General features: G+C 48.0%; 1 protein-coding gene across 3 annotated transcripts in view; it reads right to left on the reverse strand.

Annotated features, from left to right (window-relative positions):
* Nucleotides 1–25,520, reverse strand: part of ARHGAP22 (Rho GTPase activating protein 22) — a 347,339-nt gene that overhangs the window by 310,397 nt on the left and 11,422 nt on the right. The window contains exon 1 of one of the 3 annotated variants that reach the window (XM_019499462.2): nucleotides 1,485–1,623. The exons of 1 other annotated variant lie outside the window; for it this stretch is intronic. In XM_019499462.2, the coding sequence (XP_019355007.1) occupies nucleotides 1,485–1,518 (34 nt within the window). In that variant the 5' untranslated portion in view covers nucleotides 1,519–1,623. Of the gene's footprint in view, nucleotides 1–1,484; nucleotides 1,624–25,520 lie in introns of those variants that run through there. One more of the 3 variants, XM_019499464.2, reaches the window with a different exon arrangement.

Below are 25,520 nucleotides of genomic sequence, written 5' to 3' on the forward strand. Positions count from 1 at the left end.
ACAAGGGCTTTGTGAGAGTAAATACATTACATATAACATGCTCTGGGTGTCTATACCTGTGCTCTGGGGTGGGGGCGGAGGTCGCTTTAAGTCAGAGAGGCTCTGAGAGCTCCTCTAACTAAAGCACCAGCAATGTCACGTGTATTCAATGTCCCTGCACTTCCAAATGGTGGCGGGCAGGGGCACTTTAGCTAAAGTTCACTTGATGAGCTTTAGTTAAAGCGCTCCTGCTGCCATTTTGGAACACAGGGACACTGAATAAAGGTGAGACAGAGCCTGCTAATTACCAAGCACCAGCACACTCGCAGCTGAGTCTGTTCCAAATTAGCATGCGTTGGAGCAGAGGTCCCTCACGTTATTGGTGCCCTTGTATGCCACAGCAATGGAGCCCTATAACTTAGATCCAAACTCTCCAAACTCTTAGAAAAGCAACTGTTTAATGAAAATCAAATGCACGTACATAAGCATTTACTAGGATCCTTACAATCCTGGAGCCTCAAATGACAGAGACAATGTCAAGGAACTCAGTATTATTCACGCTGTAAGAAGGGCATGGAAGAGAAGCACTGCATGTGCTACTGCACCGTCTGCACTAACATCCAGCTGGAAGCACCGCTCTCAGAATCAGCACAGCTAACATCAAGCCATTAGAGCAGTGGCTTTGAACCTTTTTTCATTTACAGACCCCTAAAAAATTGCGAATGGAGGTGCAGACCCCTTTGAATTGTAAAAGTGGGTATTTACATACTTTTGACTGATCATAGCCATCTTTTTGCAGACCCCTTAGACCTAGCCCATGGATCCCCAGGGGTCCATGGACCACAGGTTCAAAACCACTGCATTAGAGGGTTGCCACTTCTTTACGAAGAGATGGCAGTTTGCTATTTAACAAGGCCAGTGTGGATGAAGAAGTGTCTAATACTTAGGTTTTCTCCCATGCTGACTGCCTGCGCTCTGCTTCAGTGACGCTCCTCTAGCCTTTCTTTCAAAAAGAGATCCCCACGAGGTTGCGAAGAGCAAAGGGATGGCAAGCCCAGGGCTGTTACAGCAACAACACTTGCCTCGTGGAGCAGAGGCAGAAACCGAGCCCGGCGCGAGCGACCGGGTTATGGTGACACCGAAAAAGCATCTCGCCGGGGCTGGCAGATCCGAGCTCCCTTCCCTGCCGAAACAGCCCTTTCCAACGCAGGGTTTGCCCACCTGCCTCCGTCTGGGCCAGCAACAGGCAGCGCTGTGCCCTCGGCTGGACGGGGCGGAGGCCAGCACCTTGTGGACGTCCCCGGGCGTCGGGGCGCCCGGAGCAAGCGGCGGCACAAGAGGATCCGCGCAGCTCCGGGGACGCTCCGAGCCGAGCCGAGCGGAGCCGGAGCCGGAGCCGCAGCCAGGGGCCGCCCGGGGCTCTGCCCGCCGCCCCGCGGCCGCTTTGGGAGCGCCTCGAGGTGCCGCGCACGGGCAGCGCGGGGACACGCGCCGGCTGCACTCACCTCTCCGGGCCTGCCGCACCCTGGGGCTCAGCATGCTCCCGGCGGCGGCGCCCCTCAGCGCGCGCCCATGGCCCCAGCTCAGCCCCGCGGCAGCGCCGCAAGGATTGCCGGCCGGCCGGCGGCACGAGCCGGGAGCCGGGAGCCGGGCCCGCTGCAGCTGCTCCCGGGCGCCGCCCCCTGCCCGGCGGAGCCGAGCGCCTGGCCCGGGCCGCAAGGAGGCGCTGCCGCCTGCCCGGCGCGGGGAAGGAGCCTGCGAGGCGCAGCCCCCGGCACCTGGCCAGGCGGCAGCTGCCCGCGAGGGCTGTGCTGGGCGCCGCGTTCACGCGCGGGCGGGCCCAGATGTTCATCTTGTTTTGAAGCTCCAGCTCTCCGTCTGTCCAACTTGACCCACGCTTCCCTGCAGGGCTGGGTGTCTGGATTCAACGCTGTAGGAATAGGTCTGACCTGTTCCTGCGGTCTGCCCACGCCATTGCTGCCTGTAGGGTTTGGCCCTGCATCCCCAATGTCTTCCAGGAGCTTGTGGGCTTCATGTGCGAGCTTTGTAAGCCTTCATCTCTTCTGTGCTTCAATTAATAGGTGATGCAGCAGGTGGTTTTCCTCATCTCTTGCATCTATTGCCAGCAATGACGTTAGGTTCTCTCTCGCTTGGTCTAATGCCTGATGCTCTCAAAGCACCACACCAGGTAGCCGCTTTCTCCCAGCTCCCCTCCCACTTAGGCTTCTGAGCACAGAGGCAGCTGTCTTAGCCCCCACCCCGCAAGCGGCCTCTAGCTGCTGTGTGCACGGCGCACTGCACAGCTGTGGCGGGCGGGCAGGGGAGAAGGGGGTGCTCAGTGTTCTGCACCTTCAGGATTTTGTGGGAACAGGCCACCTGCAAGTGCCTGGGCTCAGGGCTTTCAAAGTGTTCAGGTGCTTAAGACCCGGTGATCTACTGGAAGTTGAGTGCCTTAGTGCTCTTGAGCAGTGTTTCTCAACCTGTGGGTCACAGCCCAAAATTGAGTCACAAGAATATATGAAAGGGTCGCAAACAAACCTTAAAAACAGATCAAGAAACTTGAAAAATGGATTCTCCTTTGAAGGAGAAAAACATGGAAAACTCTGGCTTTTCTCTTGCAGACTGGCAGCGTTCCAGCCTGTGAGGGGCTGCTTGGGGTCCTCATGCCCCCCCACCACTGGAGGACTAGGGCCTAGGGGCAGGAGGCAACGGGGCAGGAGTGAGGGGCACTGGATCTAGACTGGCCATAGATGTGTACAAATGGGTCCTGGTCCAAAAAAAGATTGAGAACTACTGCTCTTGAGGACAGTGGCAACACGTGCACCCCTTAACTGGTCGCGCTCACCACTTAGGCGATGGGAGCACCAGTTACTTCCCTGTGCGCGCTGCTTGATTGTTGCAGCCACTCCCAGTGAGATCGGCCGCAGGGGGACCCCCCCCCCCCCCCCCCGATCGGCAGGTTTGGCCGCAGGGGACCCTCCGCTCCCACATCGGGACTGGGCGTAGGGGGGGGGTGCCCCCCCGACTAAGGCGACACCAGTCACCCATGCTTGAAGATACAGGCCTTGGGCCCAGATGTGGAACCACAAAGGTGGATGCCTGGAGCTGCTGTGACATGTGGGCAGCAGCAACTTCCAGCTGCTGCTGTCCCATTGGCATAAGTGGGCACCTGCAGCAGTACTGTCCCCTCCCTCCCTGAAGCTGGTGCCTGGGGTTGCTGTGCCAGTCACCCCACCCTATATACATTGCTGCAAGCTGGGCTAGCACATGCACCCTAGTATAAAGCCAAAGTAACCCTGCTGCATTCAGTGGAGTTACTCTGGATCTATGCAGGTGTAACTGAATACAGAACTGAACCCATCTGGATCTGAATTGTTCTTTCTGGGCATGTCTACACATGCAATAAATGTGAAGCAATAAACTCTAGAGTTTATTGCTCCCAGGCATGCTGTTTGAACAGGTGACTGGGAGCAATAAACTCAGGAGCAATAAACTCCAGAGTTTATTGCCATTTGAACGTGTGCCTGGGAGTGCAGCATATTGAGCTGGGTTGGAGCAGCTCCGGTTGGCAGGGGACCCAGGGAATCAGCCTGGCAGCCCAGGGCTGGTCCCCCTGGCTCAATGTGCTGCGGAGGGGCTGGCTGGGGTACAAGGGTGCTAGCCAGCAGGAAGACACTGCACTGAAGCACCCTTGTGCCCCAGCCACCTGGGGCAATGTCTACACCTACACTGCTGCAGAGTTTTTTACTCTGCAGCAGGCTAGTACTTGTAAATACAAGTACTAGCCTGCTGCTGAGTAAATTAGTTTACTACAACATAATAGACAGTCACGGGCAGACACGGAGATGTTTACTATGCAGCTAATTACTCTACTGCACAGTAAACATCTTGTGTAGATGCACCCAATGTGTAGAAACAAAATCCTGTAACTCAGACTTGTACCTGATTGTCCTCCCCAAGAACTCTGTCCGTAGAAGGTATGAGGCAGCACAAACCTTGTCTTGAACATTAACCTTATGTTTTCCTTGGGAAATCCCAACTTAGTGTCCTGGCCCTGGAGAGCCTATTAGTGATAGGCATAGAGTTCAGGCTGCAGGTGTGCTGTGTTTTTCTGAGCTTACTCTTTAGTAACCTCCATATTTCAGTCTGGCAGTCTCCTAGTTTTCCTGGCGTTGGAAAGTTCATGAAAGCCATTTCTCTCGCAACATTTTTTACTTTTCCAGTCAGACTGAGTTGCTGAAAAAACAACTGTTCTGTTCTCTGTAGACCCTTCAGCTCACAGCTAGAAGCAGGAAGCACAGAAGGTTGTGAAGGAAAACACAAGGAATAAAGCAAACACAACTTCTAATCTCATGGGAAACTCAGTGTTCTCAATCCCAACTGATCATATGGCATGAGACTCTGCCTTCACAGTAGCAACCAAGGGAATGAAAAGGGCATGATATGTAGGTAGACCTGTGCAAATACTTAACTACAAGATGCACTTGTCAAATGGAGTGAAGACAAACAAAAATCATTTAGGGTCAGCCCAAAACTATTTTGTTTCCCCCAGCAGAAAGGTGACCAGGGGGTGGGGGGCAGCATTTGGAGTATTTTTTAAAATGGAAATCAAAAAACATTTCATTTCAAAACAAAATGACTTGGATTTTCAGAGCACTTTTTTCTTCAGCTGAAACTATTCACAAATTCAGATCATATTCAGTCAATAAGTTTATTCTGGATGACCCAAAACATTTACCTCTCCCTTCTTCCCCCCCAAAAGAATGCCCTGGTTTAATAAGGGGCCCTTATTAACAGGAAGACAAGGCCAGGCAGCCAGCAGCTACTAGCTTCAAAATGGCTGCTTTTCTCTGCTCAATTTAAGGGCTAGTCCTAAGAAAGGCAAGCTTTGAGCATAGTAGTAGGTCATTTAAGAGCAACCCTGCACTGAGAACAAAATGTTGTCAGGAATCCACCGCTAAGAGTTTTTCTACACTACAGTCACTGTTGTGGCTGCTGCTTGATATACCTGAGGTAGTTTCCAGGTGCTGCTACATTGCAGCAGTACCCTAGGTAGCTAATCTAAACCTAGCTGGGGTGTGTTTATACCTAGTGCAGTCCCCATGCACTATGACCTTATCCTAAGAATGATGCTCCTAGGGAACATGTTAGCCAATTCACCCTACAGTTTCTACATAGCTGAGGCTCCACTTCCAAAGAATAATAGTGTTAATGATAGATTCTGATGTGGAGGAGACCAGTTGTAGCACAAACATAATTTGGGAGAAGGGCAGTAGCAGTGACTTGACGTACAACCCAAGAGCTCTTCACTATTGTACAAATAACCTAGGGTGATAACTTTTGCTAAGAGTCACCCACTGTCTCAAGGGAAGTGTAAAGGGGCAGTTCTAATTGCTTGATTAGGGTAACCCATGTCCTAGCACATCCCAGCTGCTAGGAAACACTTCTATAAGGGTTTCCACTTACAGAAACTACTGCAGGGACATTCCAAGTCCTGCATTGTTGCTCTTGTTATAGAATACTGTCAAATGAAAGCTTGAAGATGGGACAGAGCATAAACATAATTGCTAGAGATGCCACTCTCCCTCCCATGGATTTCCTAGAATAATGCATCTAATAACCCTGTGCCACCTATTTCTAATGGACAAAATCTAGTGCCCGTGGTACAAGTGTTGGCCATTAAGGACAGCTGCTACTGCTTTTGCCACTCTCACAAACTAGCCATTTAGACACATGCCTCACCTACCTGTGTAAAGTATTTTGCAATCTTGGGATGAGGATTGTTGTCTAAATGCGAAGGAAGATGACTGGTATAGAAGACAGCAGTGATGACTTATGCATGATTCATAAGTCGGCGCCAGCTCTGATGCCTGCAGGCTACATAACATGTTGGGAGCTTCAATGGGAAGAATGAGTGGGCCAGTGCTGCTGAATCTGTGTTTAGAGAGCAGAATCGATTTCTACCGTCTCAGGCTGCACGCAAAATGCTGTCACCAGCCAGTCACCAAAAGACTTGTCTTTTTATTTTCCCTCCTCTTCATCTTCTGCTTCTATGAGCAGGCCAAGGACTTGTTGTCACAAGGTGACATATATATTTTTGTTCATCAGCAGAGACAGTCCTGGACTAAAGCCCAGGACCTGATCACCCTAGACTTTGGCAGAGCTGAAATCCAGAGTCAGTTTTTGCTGCTTAGACATTTCCTCCAGTCTGAATCTGCTCTATACTTGGAAAAAGAACTTTGACTGGAAAGGCTCCAAAAAAGCACCAAGAACTTGGGAGGTACCTACCAGTAGTATCAATCAGTAACAGTACCAATTTTAGCAAGGACAGTTGAGGGTCTAATGTAATTGTGCATATGGAGATCCCTGGTGCTTTTTCACTGAAAAAGATTTACTAGTTGATTACAAAGGGCTAATGGGACATGTTTCTAGGATTTGATTCTTTAGCACAAAGATTTACATTTAGATCAGGTAACCAACAGCCAGAAACTGTTTGTATCTGAATGTCTCTCCGTCCAATGTGGCATGATTCTTGCTTTAGAATTAATAGAGAACCTGGAGTAGCCCTCTTCCTCCTCATGCAAAGGCAGTTTGGTAATCTATGTAAAATGGCCTGCTGGTGTAACAGCTGGCACTGTCAGCAGTCCCTCTGTTGGTAGTGTAGCCCAGGCATACTCCCCTTCTCCAATTGAAAGGAATTGTCAGCTGTTGGGGAACTGCAGACCATGCAGTTTCCCTCCATCTCTATAGAACCAGGCCAGGACAGTCAGGGAACTTAACTATATACAAATATATTTACATTAATTTATCATCACAAGGAAAAGAAATATGGATATAAATATACGTACTATCTATATAGATATATATCTAAACAAATAACATAAATGATACCCTCTGGGTAAATGCTACAAAACTTTATACCAGTGCTCCAGATACAGGTAAGTATCTGATCTGAAACAGATAAACCCCAGAATAAACATAGATAATCAACAGATAAACTATAGGTAAGTATAGGCAAGGAATAAATAAGCCAAAAATAAATACAAATAAACAACAGGTGAAATAATAGCAAAAGGGGGTCCCAGCAGAGCCCTAGGACTCTACTCATTTACAAACACAAGGGTTCACAATATACAAGGCATGACATCACACCACTTATAGCACAAGAGCCTCAAAGATAAATTTAATCCCAAGGGGAAACCCCAATGCCCTTGGGCTTTTTCCTCAAACCCTTCAAAGAAGCTGGTAAATTCAGGGGGCCCTCCCAGTGGGACCTCCACTTTCAGGAGCCCTTAACTAACTGGGGGGGGACTCACAGCTCCCAGGCCTGGCGGGTGGTCCTCATCTTCTGCGCCAAGCTGCTCTCTTACCTGCAGTGGGCTTCAGCAGGTCACTGTCCCCTGGGACAGAGCTCCGCTATGCAGGGCTTCTTGGGCCTCTGGCTCAGTAGCCCAAGCACTGTCTGGCTCCCTGGCCTCAACCTTTTGCTATGGGTTGGAAGCCCGGGCTGCCTCACGCAGCACCAGGCTCGGTCTGCTCACGGATCCTTGTGCAGCACCTCCTGCACCGAGCTCCCAGCCTCGTGCTGGAGGTTGGGGACCTGAGCTGCCCAAGTGCTCCAAAGATCCTGCTCTGCGCACCGGCCTGTGCACTGTCTCTGGCCGCATGCCAGAGGTTGCGGACCTGAGCCACCGCACACAGCTCCCAGGGTTTGGATGCCATGCATCGTGCTGAGCACTGACAGCCTAACCGCTGGAGCCGTCCACTGTTCCCTGCCAATGGAAGTCTTCAGGGGCACTTCTGGGCTACTGCTTCACCCTGCTGAGCAGCTGTCCTCAGCTCTTCTACGCCCTGCTCTCCTCTCTTCTCCATCCCCAGCACATCTCCCTCATGCTGGGCACACAGATCCTTTTATACTCTTTGGGGCTCTGCCCCACAGTGTTGGAGTGTACAGTCAGGTCTGGAGGGAAGCTACTCTCCCCTTCCCCCTTGAGAAAGGGGCGTGACTAAATTCCTCTTGCTGCCTCCTGATTGGTGGATGGGCTCCACCAATCAAAACAGCAAAATCTCAAGCCCTGGACTCAACCCCAGCTCTGAAAGGCAAGCCTGCTACAGTTGTCTCAAGAAAAACACTGATCATGAAAAGTGCATTCCCACAAGGCAATCATTCTCAGCCTTTTTGATCCCATAGCCCACCTTAACAGCAGCAAAATAATAGACAAGATCTCTGGAATTCAGATCTTCCTCCAGAAGGAATAGTATCCATAGAGGTATCATTTATGCATTGACTGTATGTGTATTAGGGACAGCTTCTACTACTTAGAATCAAAGTTAGCATAGCAATGAGTCAAAACAGCTCTGGGAGGAAGAGGAAGAATTTGGAGATTACCCACTTAGAATAACTCTTGGATGGTTTGCAGATATGCAAAGCTAGGTTGTTGCAGAGTATGTTCACAGAGATCTTCTGTAGCTGTTGTTACTCTTTGTCTCACCAGGCCTCATAGACTGTACAGGTATCTTTGACTTTGGGATGGTCATACAGTCTCCAAAGAACAGTCACCAGCCCATAGGAGTTTAGCAAAGCTGCAGCAGCCCCAGGTAGCTGGGGGAAGCTTATCTGTCCAAGGCTGTGTGGATGGACAGTGAGGGCTCTGCTTTCAGTCCCTCCTATACTACAGTGACCCACAACTTGTGGCTCTAACTACCTGTGACAACTCTGCTAGTCATTCAAGCCAAAAGTAGTGCCTGAAAACCATTTGTCATGACAATGTACAAGAGAAAAGTGAAAAGATTTGCTTGCTTAGAGCTGATCTGCAAAAGCATCTCAGTAACTGCCCTTGATTCTTTTGAATGGATAAAAAGGACTGACTTACTTAAAGGTGTTTTCTTTCACATTTTTACCTTTAAAATATCAAGAATCTAAAGTCAGCTTTTCTCTGATTTTGCTAGGGGACTTGATAGTCTCAGAGCACATACAGTGTCCAGGCATGCCGCACAGGCCACACACTGCTGGGTTGCCTCCCCAGATTCCTTTCCCCCTCTGTGGGTTGCACAGCAGAGGAAGAGGCAGCTGCTGTGAACTGCATGTTAATCTCTTGTGAACCACATGCTGGCCCATCACAGGCTGTATGTAGCCCAGCCCATGGGCCATAAGTTAGATAGCCCTGTATTAGTAAGAAGGGCAGGGAGGTTGAATCTTTAACAAAGATTTCCTTTTTCCCAAAGGTCCATTAGGCACTGCAATTAAATGAAAGGGAAAAAAAGCCAAAACAACTAACTCTAAACCATTTAATCAAAACTGACTCTCCTTTCAACTTTCAGTCCCTTGTGATGTCACCAGATCTTTATACAGCAGGGTAAGACTTGGGCAACACAGGCTGAGACCTAGTTTTCTAGTGTAAAATAACAAGTAAAAAGTACTTTTTAAAACCAAAGATTCCATCCTTTTTAAAACATCTGAAATAGCAAGAAAGGGCATGAGCTCAGTTTTCCTGGTGAGGCAGAGATGCTGTTGGAGAGGGTAAGGATTGTAAGTGAGATTTGCCTAGGACGGCAGGGTGTCCCACTGGGGAGAGTTAGCTGAGAAAACAGCCTGGGGCCAGGTGGGTGATCAGCCCAAGGGTTGTTTCAGTTATCAGCACAAGGGGGCTATGTCTGGGAATTGGAGAATGGGTCTGCAACATTTGGCTTTTGGGGAGGGGGGACAGCGTGTGTGTCTTTTGCAGGTACAACAGACAGCTGGACTAGAGGAAAGCTTCTTTTCCCCATGCATGCTCTAGCAAAAAGCAGAAAGGTACCTTCTTTTCTGAAGGAAGCCCTGCCGCACTAGCCAATGTTATTGTGTTGCTAAGGTAAAGGAGAGCTGATGTTTTGTTAACTCTGGCAGATGTGCTCCTGCTGCAATTCACTGGCTTCTCAAGGTTTAAACTGGGGACTTGTACTGAGGATGTTCTTTATTCATTTTGTATAAAGTGTTATTAGTTCATTGATACCCTGGCTTTGACAATCAGATTATTGATATCCTGTTTTGCTATTAACTACATTCATATGTTGATTGTTTTGTAAATAATAAACTGTGTAAACAGTTAGACTGCATGTACTCCCGTGTGTGGGGAAACCACAAGAAAGCACTCCACAGAAAGGTGGCCTCCGCCTTGTGGGGGCTGAGAGGGTTGACTGAGGCTATTTGACACCCCAGGACCCTGAATCTGGACGTGGCCACGGGTAGCATGGTGGCTAGGGTTACACTTGCAAGTCACCTTTAACATTGTACCAATATCTTGTTGGTGTTGTCCCTTAACTGGTATCTTACAAGCATCACCTCAAATAGGATAGTTCCAGGAGTGATTATAACAGCCTTGGGTGCCAGTAAATGACAAGTGCAAGGGTGGCCAGACTACGATGCAAATGTCAGAAGTGGCGTGGGCAGTAGAGCGGTGTGAAGCTTCGGGTGCTGATTTGATTCGGAGGAGATTCAGCCTAATTTGGTGGCCGAATCTCTGAATTTGAATTGAATCAGGGGACCAATTAAAAGGTCCGAATCAATTTGAAGCTCTCTGAATTGATTTAGAAAAGATTTGGAGAACTTCAGTGATTTGGGAAGTCCCCGCTGGCTGCAGCAGGGTGCTGGACTTAGACTCCATGCTGGTAAGTAGGGGGCTGGGGAGGGGGGGACTGGAGGAGAGAGTAAGGGACCATGGGGGGACCCCTGCTAGGCCCCATTCCCTGCCTGCTCCCCCAGCCCCCCCATGGCTGCCCCGTCCATTCCAGCTTCTGGTTGTTTAAAAAAAAGCCCCTACTTAGTGGGTGCAGCCGGGGGGGGGGGGGGCAATCCTCGCTGCCCCACACTGCATGGGTGGCTCTGCCACGAGCCCCCTGACCCCTGCCAGCTCTCCCAGCCCATCCCCCATGGCCACTCCACCTGCCCCAGCTCTGGCCCTCTAAAAAAAAAACACAACCCCCCCCAAACTCACCAGCTGCTGCAGCAGCCTCAAGGCTTCTGGGAGCTCATGGAAGAGCCCCCCACACAGCATGGGCAGTGGGGGCAGTGGGGAATCACCCTCCACCTGGCAAGAACTGGTGAGTGCGGGGCTTTTTGTTTGTTTGTTTTTAAGGACCAGGAGTTGGGGCGACTGGGGCAGTCATGGGGGGGTTGGGAGAGCAGGTGGGGGCCAGGGGGCTCATGGCAGAGCCCCCACATGGTGTGGGAGGCAGTGGGGATCGCCCCCTGCCAGGTAGCAGCCAGTGTGGGGGCTTTTTCTTTTTTCAGAGCGGGAGCTGGGGCAGGCGGGGCAGCCATTGAGAGCAGGCAGGGGATGGGGACTGTCTGCTTCAGAAATTTGGCTGATCTGGCACCAGCTGAATCTCCAAATCAGATTTGGCTGAATCGATTCTGGACAGTGATTCGAATCACCAAATTGAATCACTGTCCCCTGAATCAGCCGAATCCGAATCCAAAGCGAATACTAGCCAATTCACACAGGTCTAATGGACAGGCTCTGTGTGTGGCATGCAGCAGATGGAGGAGGGAGCAGGAAGCACAGATAGGGCAGAAAGCAAATTAGCAGATTAGGTAGGAAGCACAGGGAAGGAAGCAGAGCAGCAGATTAGGCAGGGAGCACAGGATTGAGTGCAGAGCAGCAGTTTGGGCAGGGGAAGGGGATTGGAGCGGCACTCCCAAACTTGCCAAATAAAGTTTTCCATGGGAAGGATGGCAAATTCAAAGGTCACTGACATATGGCCATGAGTACCAGATTTGGTTTGACATCATCAGGGAAACAAACAGGATTACTGTTAAATGAATTAAAGGAAGAAGGTAGGCAGACAGAAATCCACTTCCTTCTGTAACATCTTTGATTCTCTACCAATAGCTCCCAAGTTTAGCCTAGAGCCTCTATGAATTTGATTCTTACCCACCTCCAACTTATAGAGGCCTTTTATACAGAAATAGAATGCAAATCCTGCCTAGTTAGCCTGGTAATCTATAATCAGGCATAGAAAAGGAGAAAGAACAAAATGTAAGGACTTCCCACTGTGCTTCCTTTTTGAATAAATGCTTGTTCTCCTGAAAATAGTCTTCTATGACATACAGCTAGGTTTCCCAGTTGAAACCAATCAAACTACTCATTTGCTTACTGCTTAAGTAGTCTAACAAATTAGGGCCTATTGGTACAGTGCTGGTCCAGGTTTGGGGGCTTTTAAATTTTCTCATATGATTTAAAGATCAAGGCTAGGAAAGTAAACTCATTGTGTCCTGTGAGTTACTGAGTTCCTCCCAGATTATCTAGCCTAGTGTCTCCCCACTCCCCTGGGTTTATTTTTCTGATCTGTAAGGTGCTCAGATATTTAATTGATGGGTGATATATGAAAATCTAGTGAGATCAGTAATTTTAATTCATCCCCTGTAATTGGAAGAAAACAGTGACAGCAATGTATTCCTTAGTCAGCAGCTGCAGCCTCTCATGGTTCAGCCACTACAAAAAGCAATAACCTGGGCAGTCAGTTATCCCATATGTGTCAGCTATGGCACTGGAAGAAATGGGGTCCTTGTTTCAGAGAGAAGCCACACAAATGTATTATTTAGAATTTAAAGAGACAACCTAGAGTGGATGTATTTTTTTCTTTAAGCAGTGATAGCCTGCAAGCAGCGCGCACACACTTCAGAACACAGGGGGTGAGGGTGGCATGCTTAAGAATATACAAAAACTAGAACGCTTGGTTCTAAAATGCTTAAGAATAGCTACTCTTCTGCTGTCTTAGGGAAAAATAGACTGATACAAAGCACATTTAGGGTGAAAAGTGGTTTAAATATGAAAAATTAATTGAGCCTAAAACTTCAAAGCTGTATTAATTTCAAAACATTTTTTTATTTCAAATATTTTAAAGGAACATTTTTATTAAAAATATCATTAACATTGTTGATATCGTTTGTTTAATCTCTACAACACCAGACAGAGCCTTTGGCGAACTAGGTCCTCTTCTGGTTTCTGCCACTGGCTGGCAAGGTGACCTTAGGCAAGTCCTTTGCCACTCTGGACCTCAACTTTCCCATGGCTAAAGTTGGAATAATGATCCTGACTTTGTTGTGTGTGCTTGGAGATGAATTGCACTATATAATAGTGGGGTGTCAGTCACATTATTATGATTTGGTAAACAAAAACATTTTTAAAAGCAAAAAACATTCAGCATGGTTTTGCATATGAATATCAGTGAAAAATGTAACAAAGTATTTTTGCATCTTTCTTTGAAAAAGTCAATTTTTTTGTGGAAGATAGTTTGGGGTAAAGGCTTTTTAAAAAACAAACATTTTGGTGGGGAAACAAATTGGCTGTAATCTAAATACTTTTAAAGTTTTGGTGATTAGCAGCTTAAGTGGAGTATCTCCTTAAAGGGTTTCCATTTCTGGGAATCTGTCCGAGAGATGGAAACCCTTCAAGGAGATGCTTCACTTAAAATGCTGATCACCAAAACTTTACAAGTGTTGAATTAAAGGACTGGATAGTCTTAGGGTCTTACAAGCTGTCCATCCATGACCTCTTGAAGAAGTAATTTCTGTTTATAAGTTAACATTGAGTTCAGCACAGTGAGCCCATATATGGACGTTACAATTTAAGCAAAGAAATATTATATAATAAAAAATACATAGCACTAAATCCTAAAGGGTGCAAACCCTGGGCCTGTATTACTGTGGAGGGAATGTATAGCTTGGGAAACAAAACATGGAACACTACAGTATTTTCTACTGTTATATTTACAGGGTCCTACTAGACCCCCTCATTAGAGTGGAGAAAATAATTTTTTTCAGTCTGTTAAGTGATCTGTGAAATCAGAGAAAAAGTTTAGTTTAGGTCCTGCTGTAAAGGGTTTGGTTCTGTTCTGTTTAGTAAAACAAAACCAAAAAAATCATTATGGGTCAGCACAATACATTTTGTTCACCCGGAAAGGAAATGTTCTGTTCCATATAGGGGTTTCTTAACCCTTTTTAACCTTCCTTTTAACTTAGGTCATGTTATAAATGAAAATTGCTGTTTCACAACAATAAGAGGGAAAAAAAGTTCATTTTGAAATGTCAAAATGCAATAGGTCAGGATATCTGAAAGAAAAAACAATATTTAAAAAAAAATCCCCCACTTATTTCAGGCCAAACTCCATTTTTTTGTTGAATTTATTATTAGTTGTAAAAAAATCCCCCAGCACCACTCCCTGTGGATGCAGAGGTAACTCCATCAGCCACCAAAGCCACCATTTTAAAACATAGTTTCTTATGTGTATGCCAAGTATTTGCAGTTCCCTGTGGGTCAGATTGGAATTAATGGCAAGGCCTACAGTAGTTTGAATTCCAGAGAATAGCACACATTTTGAGACAGCCACAATCTTGGTTGCAACAGGAAGTTGAATAGGGTTGTCAAGCTGGTCAACTGACCAGTCAAATAATGTCAGTTGACAGGTCAAGTAACAGGTCAAGTTGACAGGTCAAGTATTATTTGGTCACAGTCAAAAATTGTCAAATATTCTATGAAGTCAAGACTGGTGGCAAGTGGCAGTCTGTCTTTTTATTGCATCATTAGTGTCATCTGTTAGGGCAGGAGTGAGGGTTTCTTGTTGTTCAGTCCTGCAGGGCTCAGGACAGACATGCATGCATATGTGGGCAAACATACACACACGCTCCATTTAAGAGCAGGCACCCCCTGACCTATTTCTTACTCCTGAGTTTCTTTTCTCCCCCCACCATTAAGCCATGTGCAGCTATACCCTATTTGTTGTGCAGCAACACTGGGATTAAGCCCACTAGGAACTACAACTCCTTCTCAATGACTAAAGCAGTAGCTCTCAACATTTTTAAACTCCAGGCACTCTGCGGTACACTTGAGTCATGCCTCAGAAAATGCTAGTGGTATAAAACTATAAAGCAAGAAGCAGTCCATTCAGTCATACAACAATGTTGAGTATAACCCCATTAGTTGAATCAAAACAACTTGCTCCTTCATCATGGTAGAAAAGGTTGTGTCCTCCATGCACTCTAATTACATCACCAGAAATATGTTTAATGTTTTCATACAGTACTGTTTGTGCAGTGTGAGAAAGTCTCCACTCAAAAACCAGAAATAGACTGATGACTTTCACTGCTGGGAAGTTGGTGACTCTATCGTGCTGGGTTGTAGGCTGACAGGTCTGGGGGTCAGCCAGGGGCAGAAGAAGCAACCAAGATCCAAGGGGGGTGTGTAGAGTCCAAATGTCCAGGAGCTAGGAAGCCAGAAGCCAGGAGATTCATCTGGGGACCCAAGTCAGAGATCCAGGGGGGTAGGCAGAGCATGGGGTCAGGAGCCCAGCTTAGCTGGGTATTCAGGAGATAAAAGCAGATTTGGGTTAGAGAGCCAAAGCATCAAGCCAAACTCAGGGTCTGTGGACAGATAGCCAGAAAATCCATCAGAGAACCAGTAGAGGCACAAACTGAGGGCAAGACAGCTTGAGTACAAAGTTGAGCCTTGTTACCCAGACTTGTTACTCTTCCTGGTCAGGAGTTTTTATAGGAAGGGGCAATAAATGGTCAGCTGGCCCTGACTGGTCACTCCAGTTGCAGGGAGGTTCCTAGGCCTAGATAGCAAGTTATGAGCACCTATGTCCACCCTAATGCTCAGCTGAGGTGACAGACTGGGATGAGCAGCTGCATCGGGCAGGTCTGAGGCCCCAGGTCCAAGAACATGGCCTGAAATGTATACGAAAACCCCTAACCTAGGGGTTCAGGGCCCTGTGCTTGGCCCTCCACAAGACTGCAACTCATGGAGGAAGGCAGAGCAGCAAGGAAAGGACGCTACTGGAAAAAGGTCTCCCACTACTGGCTCCTGATTAGTCTGGGGCTCCCAGCCCCTTATTGGATCCTCCTGCCCATTGAGGCCCTGCTTGGACTTTGACCTCTGCCTCACGTATTGGATTGTTAGCACTCAGCTCTCACAAGTACCTGCCCCAGCTTGCACTTTGACCTTGCTCTGCTTAGTATTTTGGCCTTGATTCAGGTTTTGACTTTGGTTACCCCTTGGATCTTCAGCCTCTGCATGACAAGAGTTGACTCAATATTCAGATGAAGACGAATAAGGAGTTGATGAAGATTTAGATCAGTGATTTTTATCCAGGGTACTGTGGTACCCTGGGGTGGCTTGAGATGCTTTCAAGGTTGCCACACAATGTTAGCAGTTAGGTGTGCAAACATGATTCACAAGCTAATCCCAGAAATTTCAAACAGGAATCCATACTATTAAATATAGTCTGACCTATTGTGGTCTTTCTGAATTCCTTGCAATAGAAAAATTGTTCTATTATATTTCTGTAGTCAAAAAAATTAGTGATAACTAACAGCTGGCAATTTCTAAGGGGGGGCCTGAGGTTTAGAACTGCTGATGTAGGTGAAACAGTTGAAGCTAATGAAGATAATACAAAGCAAAATGCTTTAAAAAATTGGCCTTTTGCTTACTTAGCTTAACATCATTTAAAAAATAACCTTTGTTTTTATAGTTGCCATGTATGTTTTATTTCTCTTTAATTTCTTTTTTTTGTTGTTTTTATTTTGTCACAGTTTGGATTGACCCTGGGTTTCCAGAATTAAAGCCAAGGAGAGGAAAAACTCTTTAGTTCTGAATATTTTTACATTTTATACTTAATTAATATTGTTAGTTAAAATAACTCATTACAGTTTTTTAGAATTGTATTTTAATGTTTCACAATAACAGATAGCTAACTTTTTTGTAATTAACAGAAGTTTCAAACCTGTTGAAGATTAAAGTCTCTCTCATAATTATTTTAATAAGCTAATGCTTAAAGTACTTTAACATTATTAATATTGGATTAGTCAATTGGCTAAGTATGTTTTGATCAATCAAATACCCAACCCTAGTATTATTACCTGGTCCCTGTGCACTGCATGTAGTACATAGAGCCAGTCTGGCATGTGCTTCATGTGGCACTCAGGGCTGCAGCTGGCACATGCACTGCATGTTATGCATATTACTGGTGTGAGACTCACATTTCACACAGTGTGTGGGGCTGGGTTGGGCTGTGTGCTGCATATGACACCCACACTAGTCCTACCCTGCCTGCTAGATGTGGTGCATGGGGCCAGCCTATGGGCCTGATCTGGCCCTTGGACTGGCCCTGACCCCCTTATATAACCTGCAGAGCCTAATGAGTTTGACAACCTTGGATTAGTGCATGGGCCTCTACAGCTTGAGCTAAAAACAGTAGCCCTTTAAGTGGGAACTGCAGCAAAGTCCTATCCTGTGAACTGGGTACACAAGGATGATATATGTAGGAGACAGACAGGCATCCTACTAAAATGGGAGCCCCAGGTTGCTTAAGTCAGGTCCCTCTGAAACAGAAGCACACAAAACCCAACCATCTTTTTTGTTGTTGCAAGTGTTGTCTTTGGAGGCTGCACAGCATTGGCTCCTATCAACTTCAGCAGGGAGTGAGTGCTTTCAGGGACAGAGGTTCAAAGCCACTATCATGCGATGGACATATACATAGGCTGAACTCTGCATGTGGATCATAAACTCAATGAGGCCATTAGAGTCAGGGACTATCTTCTTGGCAAGAGTTTTTCTTATTCCTAACTAGTAATCCAAGGCATTTTACAGAATGGCCTTAGTACGATACTATGGCAGCGCAATGCAATCCTGCTGTTACCTTACTCCTTCACCTTGGATCTGGCCCACAGAGCCATGTGAATCCAGCCTATGGACCTGGTGCTTTGGCGACATTTGGTGGCAGTTGGCTTTGGCAGTGGTCACCACTGTGGGAAGAAGTGACAGTGGCAGATACCTTCTCCATGCTGCTGCAGGGAAAAGTGATAGCAGTAGGCCTTTTCCCTGTGCTGCCATGAGGAAAAGTGGTGGCAGCGGCTGGGTTTTAGTGCCTGCTAAAAAATGTTTGTTGTCCAGTGTCTGAAGAGCCGCTTTGCTGAAGTGAGAGCTGTGACAGGTCCATATTGCTAACTTGATATGGAATAAATGTATCCCCTAGTGATTGTATCCTCAGGATTCAGGGATGCTTCTGCTCAAACAGCACCAAATAGAGCAAGTGGTGCCACAAGCCAGCAACCCAACCTGTTCTAGACAGACATCAGGGAACATCTGTCTTCTGGCTATTTCAGAGTCTCCATGTGATTCACCTAGATCTTTTCTGCAGAGATTGTGAAAGTAAACACACCAGGGAACTACAGCCTTTGATATCTCTTAGTGATGTACCCAGGCCCGCGCACACACATTTAATGGCTACATTGTGAAACAAGCTGTCTAGGCTACACATACTGAATCCCTTAAGGTTAATTATAGGATTTTTTTAAGATTGGGCAGCTCCAGGAGGCCTTCCCTTCCTATCATACCATGGATCCTCCTAAAGGGAGGATCCATTTGCTTAAGTGTGAAGCCTTCTCTCCTCTCTCCCCCCTGAACTCCTCAGAAAAGGGAAAGTTTTGAGTTTCACAAGAACTTTTTATCCCCCTTGGGGCAAGAGCAAGGCCCTTAGTTATGTGACATCTGTCATTTTTCAATAGTATTGCTTCCTTGGGGAAACAGTTAATTTGCAACTTTTCATTCCCCTATTATGGGAATATTTCAAAGATTAATTTACAGGTTTTTAACAGTGCGAATGATTAACCACTGGAACAAGAAACCCAGGGCATGGTGGATTTTCCATGTCATGATGTCTTTATATTAAGACTGGATACCCATCTGGAAGATGTGCTGTAGCAAACATGAAATATTGGGTATAATACTGGGGTAACTAGTAATGCCGGATCTAAATATCAGTTTTAAAATCAGCCAAACCCAGGGATCCAAGTTCCCCTTTGAAGACATTCAGATAACCTGGGTCTGCATCTAGTAGCTCACAGTCATTAGTAAAACATCCAGCCTATGAATTAGATGTAAAAATCCTGTAGTAATGGCAATCTGTTTTGCCAAAAGAGATGAAAACAAAAATGGAAGCAAGAGTGTGTGTGGAAAGCTGTGCTAGGTTGAACGGAAACTATACAGATCAGACCCAATGTAGTCTGTGAAGTGATTCTTCTAACAGACACTGGAGGAATAAAAAACATTTGTAACTCCTGATGTTCCAGCTTCCAGGGCTAGTATTTCCTTTGAAACATGGAGGCCAAAAAAGCACAAGGTAAAATGCATTATATGTTAAAATAATGATTATTAATCCAATCTCCGAGTTGTGATGGGAGATTGACACATGATTTCACAATGAACTGCATCCCAGCAACTAAGCAGGGTTTCTTCCTGGTCTGTATCATTCAGTTGACAACAGACCAGGTAAGGAGCACTGTTGTAGCACCATCTGGTGACAATCAAATAAGATGACACACAACACTACATAAAATTGTTGCTTAGGGTGGAGCTTACCCTTCTACACTGAGCCCTGGTTGTTGACACCTGGCAGGAACTGCTGATGTTAGTCAGTCAGTGGTCTGTCTACACAGCCAGAACTGCTGACTAGTCAGGGATGGCTCTGGTATCTCCTGCAGAAACAATGACTGGCAGGCAGTGAGAGAAGCAAAGAGCTGGACTAGAAGGTGGCTTGATAACCACCCTGCCTGGAGAGTCTGATGAAGGAAGTGGTTGTATTTTAGGCTCTACCCTGCCTGGCAAGGAGGTAAACAATGCAATTTATGTCCATTACTCAGGCCATGGTGCAGCTGCTTGATATGAGCTTATGATTTACGTTGTTGTTTCTGCCAGTGGTTACGGATGAGGCTAGAAGGGGAGGTAAGGAGGCCTCGTTAATGCCCAGGGGGCACTTGACTACCTTGAGCCCTGACAGGAGGCAGGCTCAACCACATAGGGGCCAGGGGCCTGGTGCCAGAGAGGGTGCAGCCACACGGGAGCCAGGGGCTCAGCAAGCAGGGGCCAGGAGCCCAGTGACTAGAAGGGACAAACAAAGCTAGTGCCTTAAAGCCAGGTCCAATTCAGTGGGTCTGGGCTAGAAGGCCCAGTGACATTAAAGGGGCAGAGGCTGAGGAGGCTGAAACCCCAACAGAAGGAACGCCATACTGGTAAGACCTGCAAGGCATGGGACGTGGTAAAAGGGAGGAGTTGCAGCCATGCAATTAGCCCTTAAGGCTTTGGGTGCCCTGCCAGGCACAGCTGACTAGAGACACAGCCTGGGACCAGTGGGACTGAGGCCTAACAAAGGCTTGGGGGCAGCCTCCATATTAATTTATATTTCCATCTAGGCGTGGCAGGCGTGACAGGAGGGTGCCCTAGGGGTGGAGCGGAGCACAGTTGCAGAGCCACCAGGGGGTATCACAGCCACCCCTGGGATCCCGACATGCTACAGTCACATTTCCTCAGTCTACAAATATAGCAACTTATGTTAGGCTTTGGAGCCAAACCCAGGCATGGCATGCCCACATCTCAGCCTTTCGGAAAGGCTGTATCTGCTAGCCCACAATCCTCTCCCAGAATCAGGAACACCACACAGTAATCAGAGCTGAAAGGATTCCTATTTATCAGCTATTTGTGAAAAAATGTGTTGCAGCCCCCTCATATGGTTGGCCCACGTAAGAGATAACAGCTTCCTTCTGCTACTGGTTACTTCTTTAGCTCAAATGGTAGAGATCTGATGGATATTGAAGCCTTGGTAACAGTAAGTGTTCCAGTAGCTCCAGCAGCAGCAATTTCAGCAGCGATTATAGGAGTAGAGGCAGCTGTTCATGCCTCAGCTACTGGAGGCAGGGAAGTCCAGCTTCTAGGCAGTGTTCCCTCTAAGCTGTGTGGCGCGCGTGGCTGTACAGGTGCACCTATGCCGTGCTGCAAAGTGTGCCTGCACGGCCGTGCACACCGCGCAGCTTAGAGGGAACGCTGCTTCTAGGTTGGTGTCAGTACTCAAGCCCAGACAGAGGGGAGCACAACCCTCACAAAGGTGGGGCTGGGGGATGATTCTGAGGCCTTTTCCAAAATTTTTAAATAGGTAGCTAGTGTGCACCAATGGCTCTGGAGACAGTGGGCCCTTACCTGACAGGAGAAGCTCAGGCAGCATGCTGGGCTGTGGCAGCATGAGACTTAAATCCTCAAGACTGAGACAGCATAAGATGGCAGTCTAACAGATGTGACCTGCATATGCTGACTCAGGGAAGAACTGTTTAACTGAAACTCCCGATGCTGAATATTTGCTGAACGCCTCAAAAATTTGTGTTCTTACTGGCTTGAACTGGAGTCCCACTCACCCAGCAGGATAGTGGAGTTAATAACCTTGGAGCAGTTCTCCCAGACATTGCCTATAGGGTCTAGGAAACAGCTTTGCAACACTAGCAATATCAACGAGGCAGTTTGCCTTGCTGAGACATTCCTAGAGGCTCAGTTGGGATGCACAAAATACTCTGCTGGACTGAACAGTCTGAACCCAAAAAGGGGAGGGTCTCCTATGACTCGGAGGTCTCTGGCAGGAAGTCCTTTCCCCAGGTCCTGGAATCCTGCACCAGTCCCCATGGAGGCAAGGACAGGCACAGCAACACAGGACTAACAGTTTTAGTTTGGATAACTAAAAAGGATCCCCTCTGCTATGTGTCACCAGTATGAGAACAAGGAAAACTCACTCTTTTTTTTTTAACTCATGGAGAACCAGGCCACTGGCACAAAGGTTGCTCATTGGTGGACTGCAGCTACTTACAGATTTGGATCTCTGAGGTCCAGCCACAGGCCACAGAGCAGAGGGGTTATGTGGTTCCAGGTAAGATAGGGGAAACCCGGGTCCTAGGCCTAGTGGATTCAGGCTTTGGTTCAACATTTATCCAGAAATAGCTAAGGGATCCCGACCAGCTGACAACTGTAGGGTATATATATGTGATCTGCATCTATGGGAATGTCAGGCCCTATCCTACCACAAAAGTAAAGCTGATGGTTGGAGTCCAGACAGCAGAAATGCCAGTGACCGTGGTGCAACATTTTACCCACCTGGTGGTATTGGGCCAGGACTGGGGCCCAATAACTAAATTGTTATATCTTGCAGAAGAGAGTAGGAAAGAGTGGGGTGATCAAGAATGTTTGGACAGCTGACTAGATGAAATAGTCCCCTTTGATCCAGTGTTACTTGAACCTCAGCCTACATCATGCTGAACATGCCAATAGGGTAGAAGAGAAGCAGTCTCAGCAGGTGTGAGATCTAGTAAAAGGTCTGATAAAGTCTGCATACAATGTGAACTAGGTGGACCTAGGGAAAACTCCATAGGGCTGAGCTCCTCTGGCAGCCAAAGTAATGGAGAGATAGTGCCCCCAGGGGAAGGGCCTGATTTGATGCAATGACCTCGCTATGGCTGGTTGGCCCAGGCAAATGGCAAGGTGGCAGATCCTGACCTAGATGGTCAGGGTCCTCACTTTGAATTGCAAAGGGGTGCTCTAAGGAGGGTCACTTAGATACTGAGCTACAGGGACCCGTAAGTCCCAGTAGCTCATTTGGCACCCAGTGATGGGTGCCAAATGACCATCTGGGGGTTGGGTGTTGAAAAAACATAAGAGGATAAGTTTCTTTGGCAAGGGATTTACTATGACATTAAGGACTATTGCAAGTCATGCCTTGGGACCTACACCTCAAGCATCGAGCACCACTGGTGCCTCTTCTCTTGCTTGGTTACCCCTTTCAAATAAGTTCAGATAGACCTAGTGGTGTCCTTGCAGGGGTGGATCCAGAGGGAGCGCAGTGGCATGGCAGCACACCACTTTCAGACTGGATCAGATCCCGAGAGCCTCTGGGAACTTTTTTTAAGTCCCCAAAGCACATATGAAACCTTCTCCCCCCCCTACCCAGCTCAGAGGCATATCCCTTCCTCTCCCTTCTCTTTCTCCCTCCCTCCCTACCTCTGGTCCTAGCCCCCTTAGCCTCCAGATGACTATGTTGCCTGCTCTGGGATCAGGCTCCAGCTCTCTTGACCCACAGCCACTGGTGCTGCCCCTCTCTAGGCTTCAGCCCCTGCTCTCTCAGCTTCAGGCAGACTGCATTGCCTCTCTTGGGGGTCAGTCCTTGGCTTTCTTGGGATCAGTCTGACAGGGCTCAAACACCATGTGCCCCCAGGCACCCCTGTTTCCTCCTTGTCACCCCTCTACAGCCACACCTAATCTGTCAGTCAAACAAGGAACATAAACAAACATGTACTAGTACAACTAAAACACATGCATACCGCCTTCACAAAGTTTGCCTCCCATAAATTATAATTCCCAGGGGTAGGCCCCCTTTCTTCCTTCTGGGTAGCCTCTGTTGCCCTAGGCATTGCTTCCTGCAGTCTGCTTCCCTGTGATGTTTCTCTCCCTGCAGCCTGCAGGGCCTGACTGCCTGCTCAGGCACAAGGAGTGGTCTTACGTGCCAAGTATTCCCACCTTTCAATCATATGCCTTTCTTCTAGCCATGTGCAGGGTTTTTCACTCCCTTAATTAACATGGCAGAGTTCCTTATCTCATGTTATGAAACAGCGTGGTACATGTCTTCAAACTCCTAGCCTGTGTCTGCTTGCTGCTTGCCTGTGTCAGACGCAGTGGGCCTTGAAGAAATTGTCTTAAACAGGCTTTTAGAAATCAATTAACCCTTGCTGCTGCCCTGGGAGATTGTTTTAATATGTTTCTATTTTACCTATAAGCCAGTTCCCAAAACCAAACCTCTAACTACCATTTTCTAGACATCACAATGCTGTGTTGCCATCTCACCAGATGATTGAAGTCCCCCATGAAGGGCCTGTGTTCAGTAAAATTGTGCTAGCTGTTTGAAAAAAACCTTATCTACCTCATCCTCCTGGACTGGCAGTTTATAGCACATACCCACCACCAGGGCTGTCCCTGGGTGGGGACGCGAATCGGGATGACTGCCGTGGGTCCTGCGCTTTGGAGGGACCCGTGGCGTGGGGTGGAGCAGCGGCAGCGTGGAGCCGGGCAGAGTGGCAGCTCTGCGTCCAGCCACTTGCTACCTCCCCGCCTCACCGCTGATGCAGCTGCCAGCAATGGCAGCGGCAGCTTCTTCAGGTCCAGGGCCCGGATCGGATTGGGAGTGGGGCCCTGCTTGGGCTGATTTGGCCCAGGCCCTGCACCCTGCTCAGGTCAGCTCTGCCCACTACATCTCCCTTGTTGTTCTCTCCTCTGACCCTAGCCCAGAGGCTTTTAATTAGCTTATCTCCAGTGTCATACTGGAGCTCTGAGCAATAATACAGCTCTTTTACATAAAGCACAACTCCTCCTCTTCTCCCCTGCCTGTCCTTCCTGAGCAGTTTATACCCAACCGTGACAGTGCTCCAGCCACATGAACTGTCCCACCAAGTCTCTGTTATTCCAAAAACAGCATAGTTACATGACTGTGCAAAGACTTCCAATTCTTCCTGCTTATTGCTCAGGCTCCTTGCATTCATGTACAGATACCTGAGGTAACTAGCCAATTGCCCCTTCTGCTTGCACTTCCACTAGGTCACCCACTTCCCCACTTACCTCAGGGCTTTCATCTCCATCCCTAGCGAACCTAGTTTAAAGCCCTCCTCCCTAGGTTAGTGAACCTGTCTACATAGATGCTCTTCCCTCTCTTTGTCAGGTGAATCCCATCTCTTCCTAGCAATCCCTGTTTTTGGAACATAATTCCGTGGTCGAAGAAGCCAAACCCCTGCTAGCGACACTGTCTGTGCAGTCGTGCGTTGATCTGCAGGATGCATCCCCTGCTGCTCAGCCACTGCCCCTTGACCAGAAGGCTTGAGGAGAACACCACCTGAGCCCCTATCCCCTTCACTCTTGCACCCAGAGCCCTGTCTCAGTATAGGTCCTAATGCTGGAGTCTCCTGTGGTGTACAGCGCCAACCTGGGTGCCTTGCAGGGACCCAGTGAGCACCACTATGAAGTGCATTGTCCCTCCACAGTATATATGAGATGATATGGTGATCATAAGCCCCATTCTAAAGAAGAAATTCTAATATTATAAAAGCCTTAGTCTGTCTGTCTGTCTGTCTTTCTGTCCATAACGCTTTATTCACACTTTGATTGGCTGTCTCGTCAGCCAATCAGAGTGCACTACAGAGACAGAGACAGAGACAGATGGTGAAGCACCACCATGACAGTGGGGACTGGGGGGCTAGTGGGGAGGGGCGTGAAGCCAGTGGAGCTGGTCTGCCCCCCCCCCCAACAGCCATCAGAGAAGAGAGGGGAGGCAGTGGGGAACAAGGGAAGGAGGGGGGCAGGAAGGGGAGGCGGTTAGCAGTGGCTGCACCCTGCCACAGCCATGGCCTGAAGCACTGGGGGGCCAGACTGGGAGCAGCCCCTGTCCAAAGCGGTGGGAGGAGGTGGGGAATGGCCCCAGCCCCAGCCCTGGGCTGAAGCAGTGGGGGGAGTTGGGGAATGGCCCAGGCCCTGGCCCGAAGGGGAGGGGGGAAATGGCCCAGGGAAGTGGCGGGGAGAGCGGCCCCAGCCCTGGCCCCAACCTCAGCCTGATGCCGTGTAGGGTAGAAGGGGAGCGGCCCCGGCCCTGGCCCCGGCTCAAAGTGGCAGGGCTAGCTGGGGAACACCTCAGGCTCTGGCCCAAAGGGGAGG

The sequence above is a fragment of the Alligator mississippiensis genome, chromosome 6 (genome assembly GCF_030867095.1).
Source record: "Alligator mississippiensis isolate rAllMis1 chromosome 6, rAllMis1, whole genome shotgun sequence".
Lineage (NCBI taxonomy): Eukaryota > Metazoa > Chordata > Crocodylia > Alligatoridae > Alligator > Alligator mississippiensis.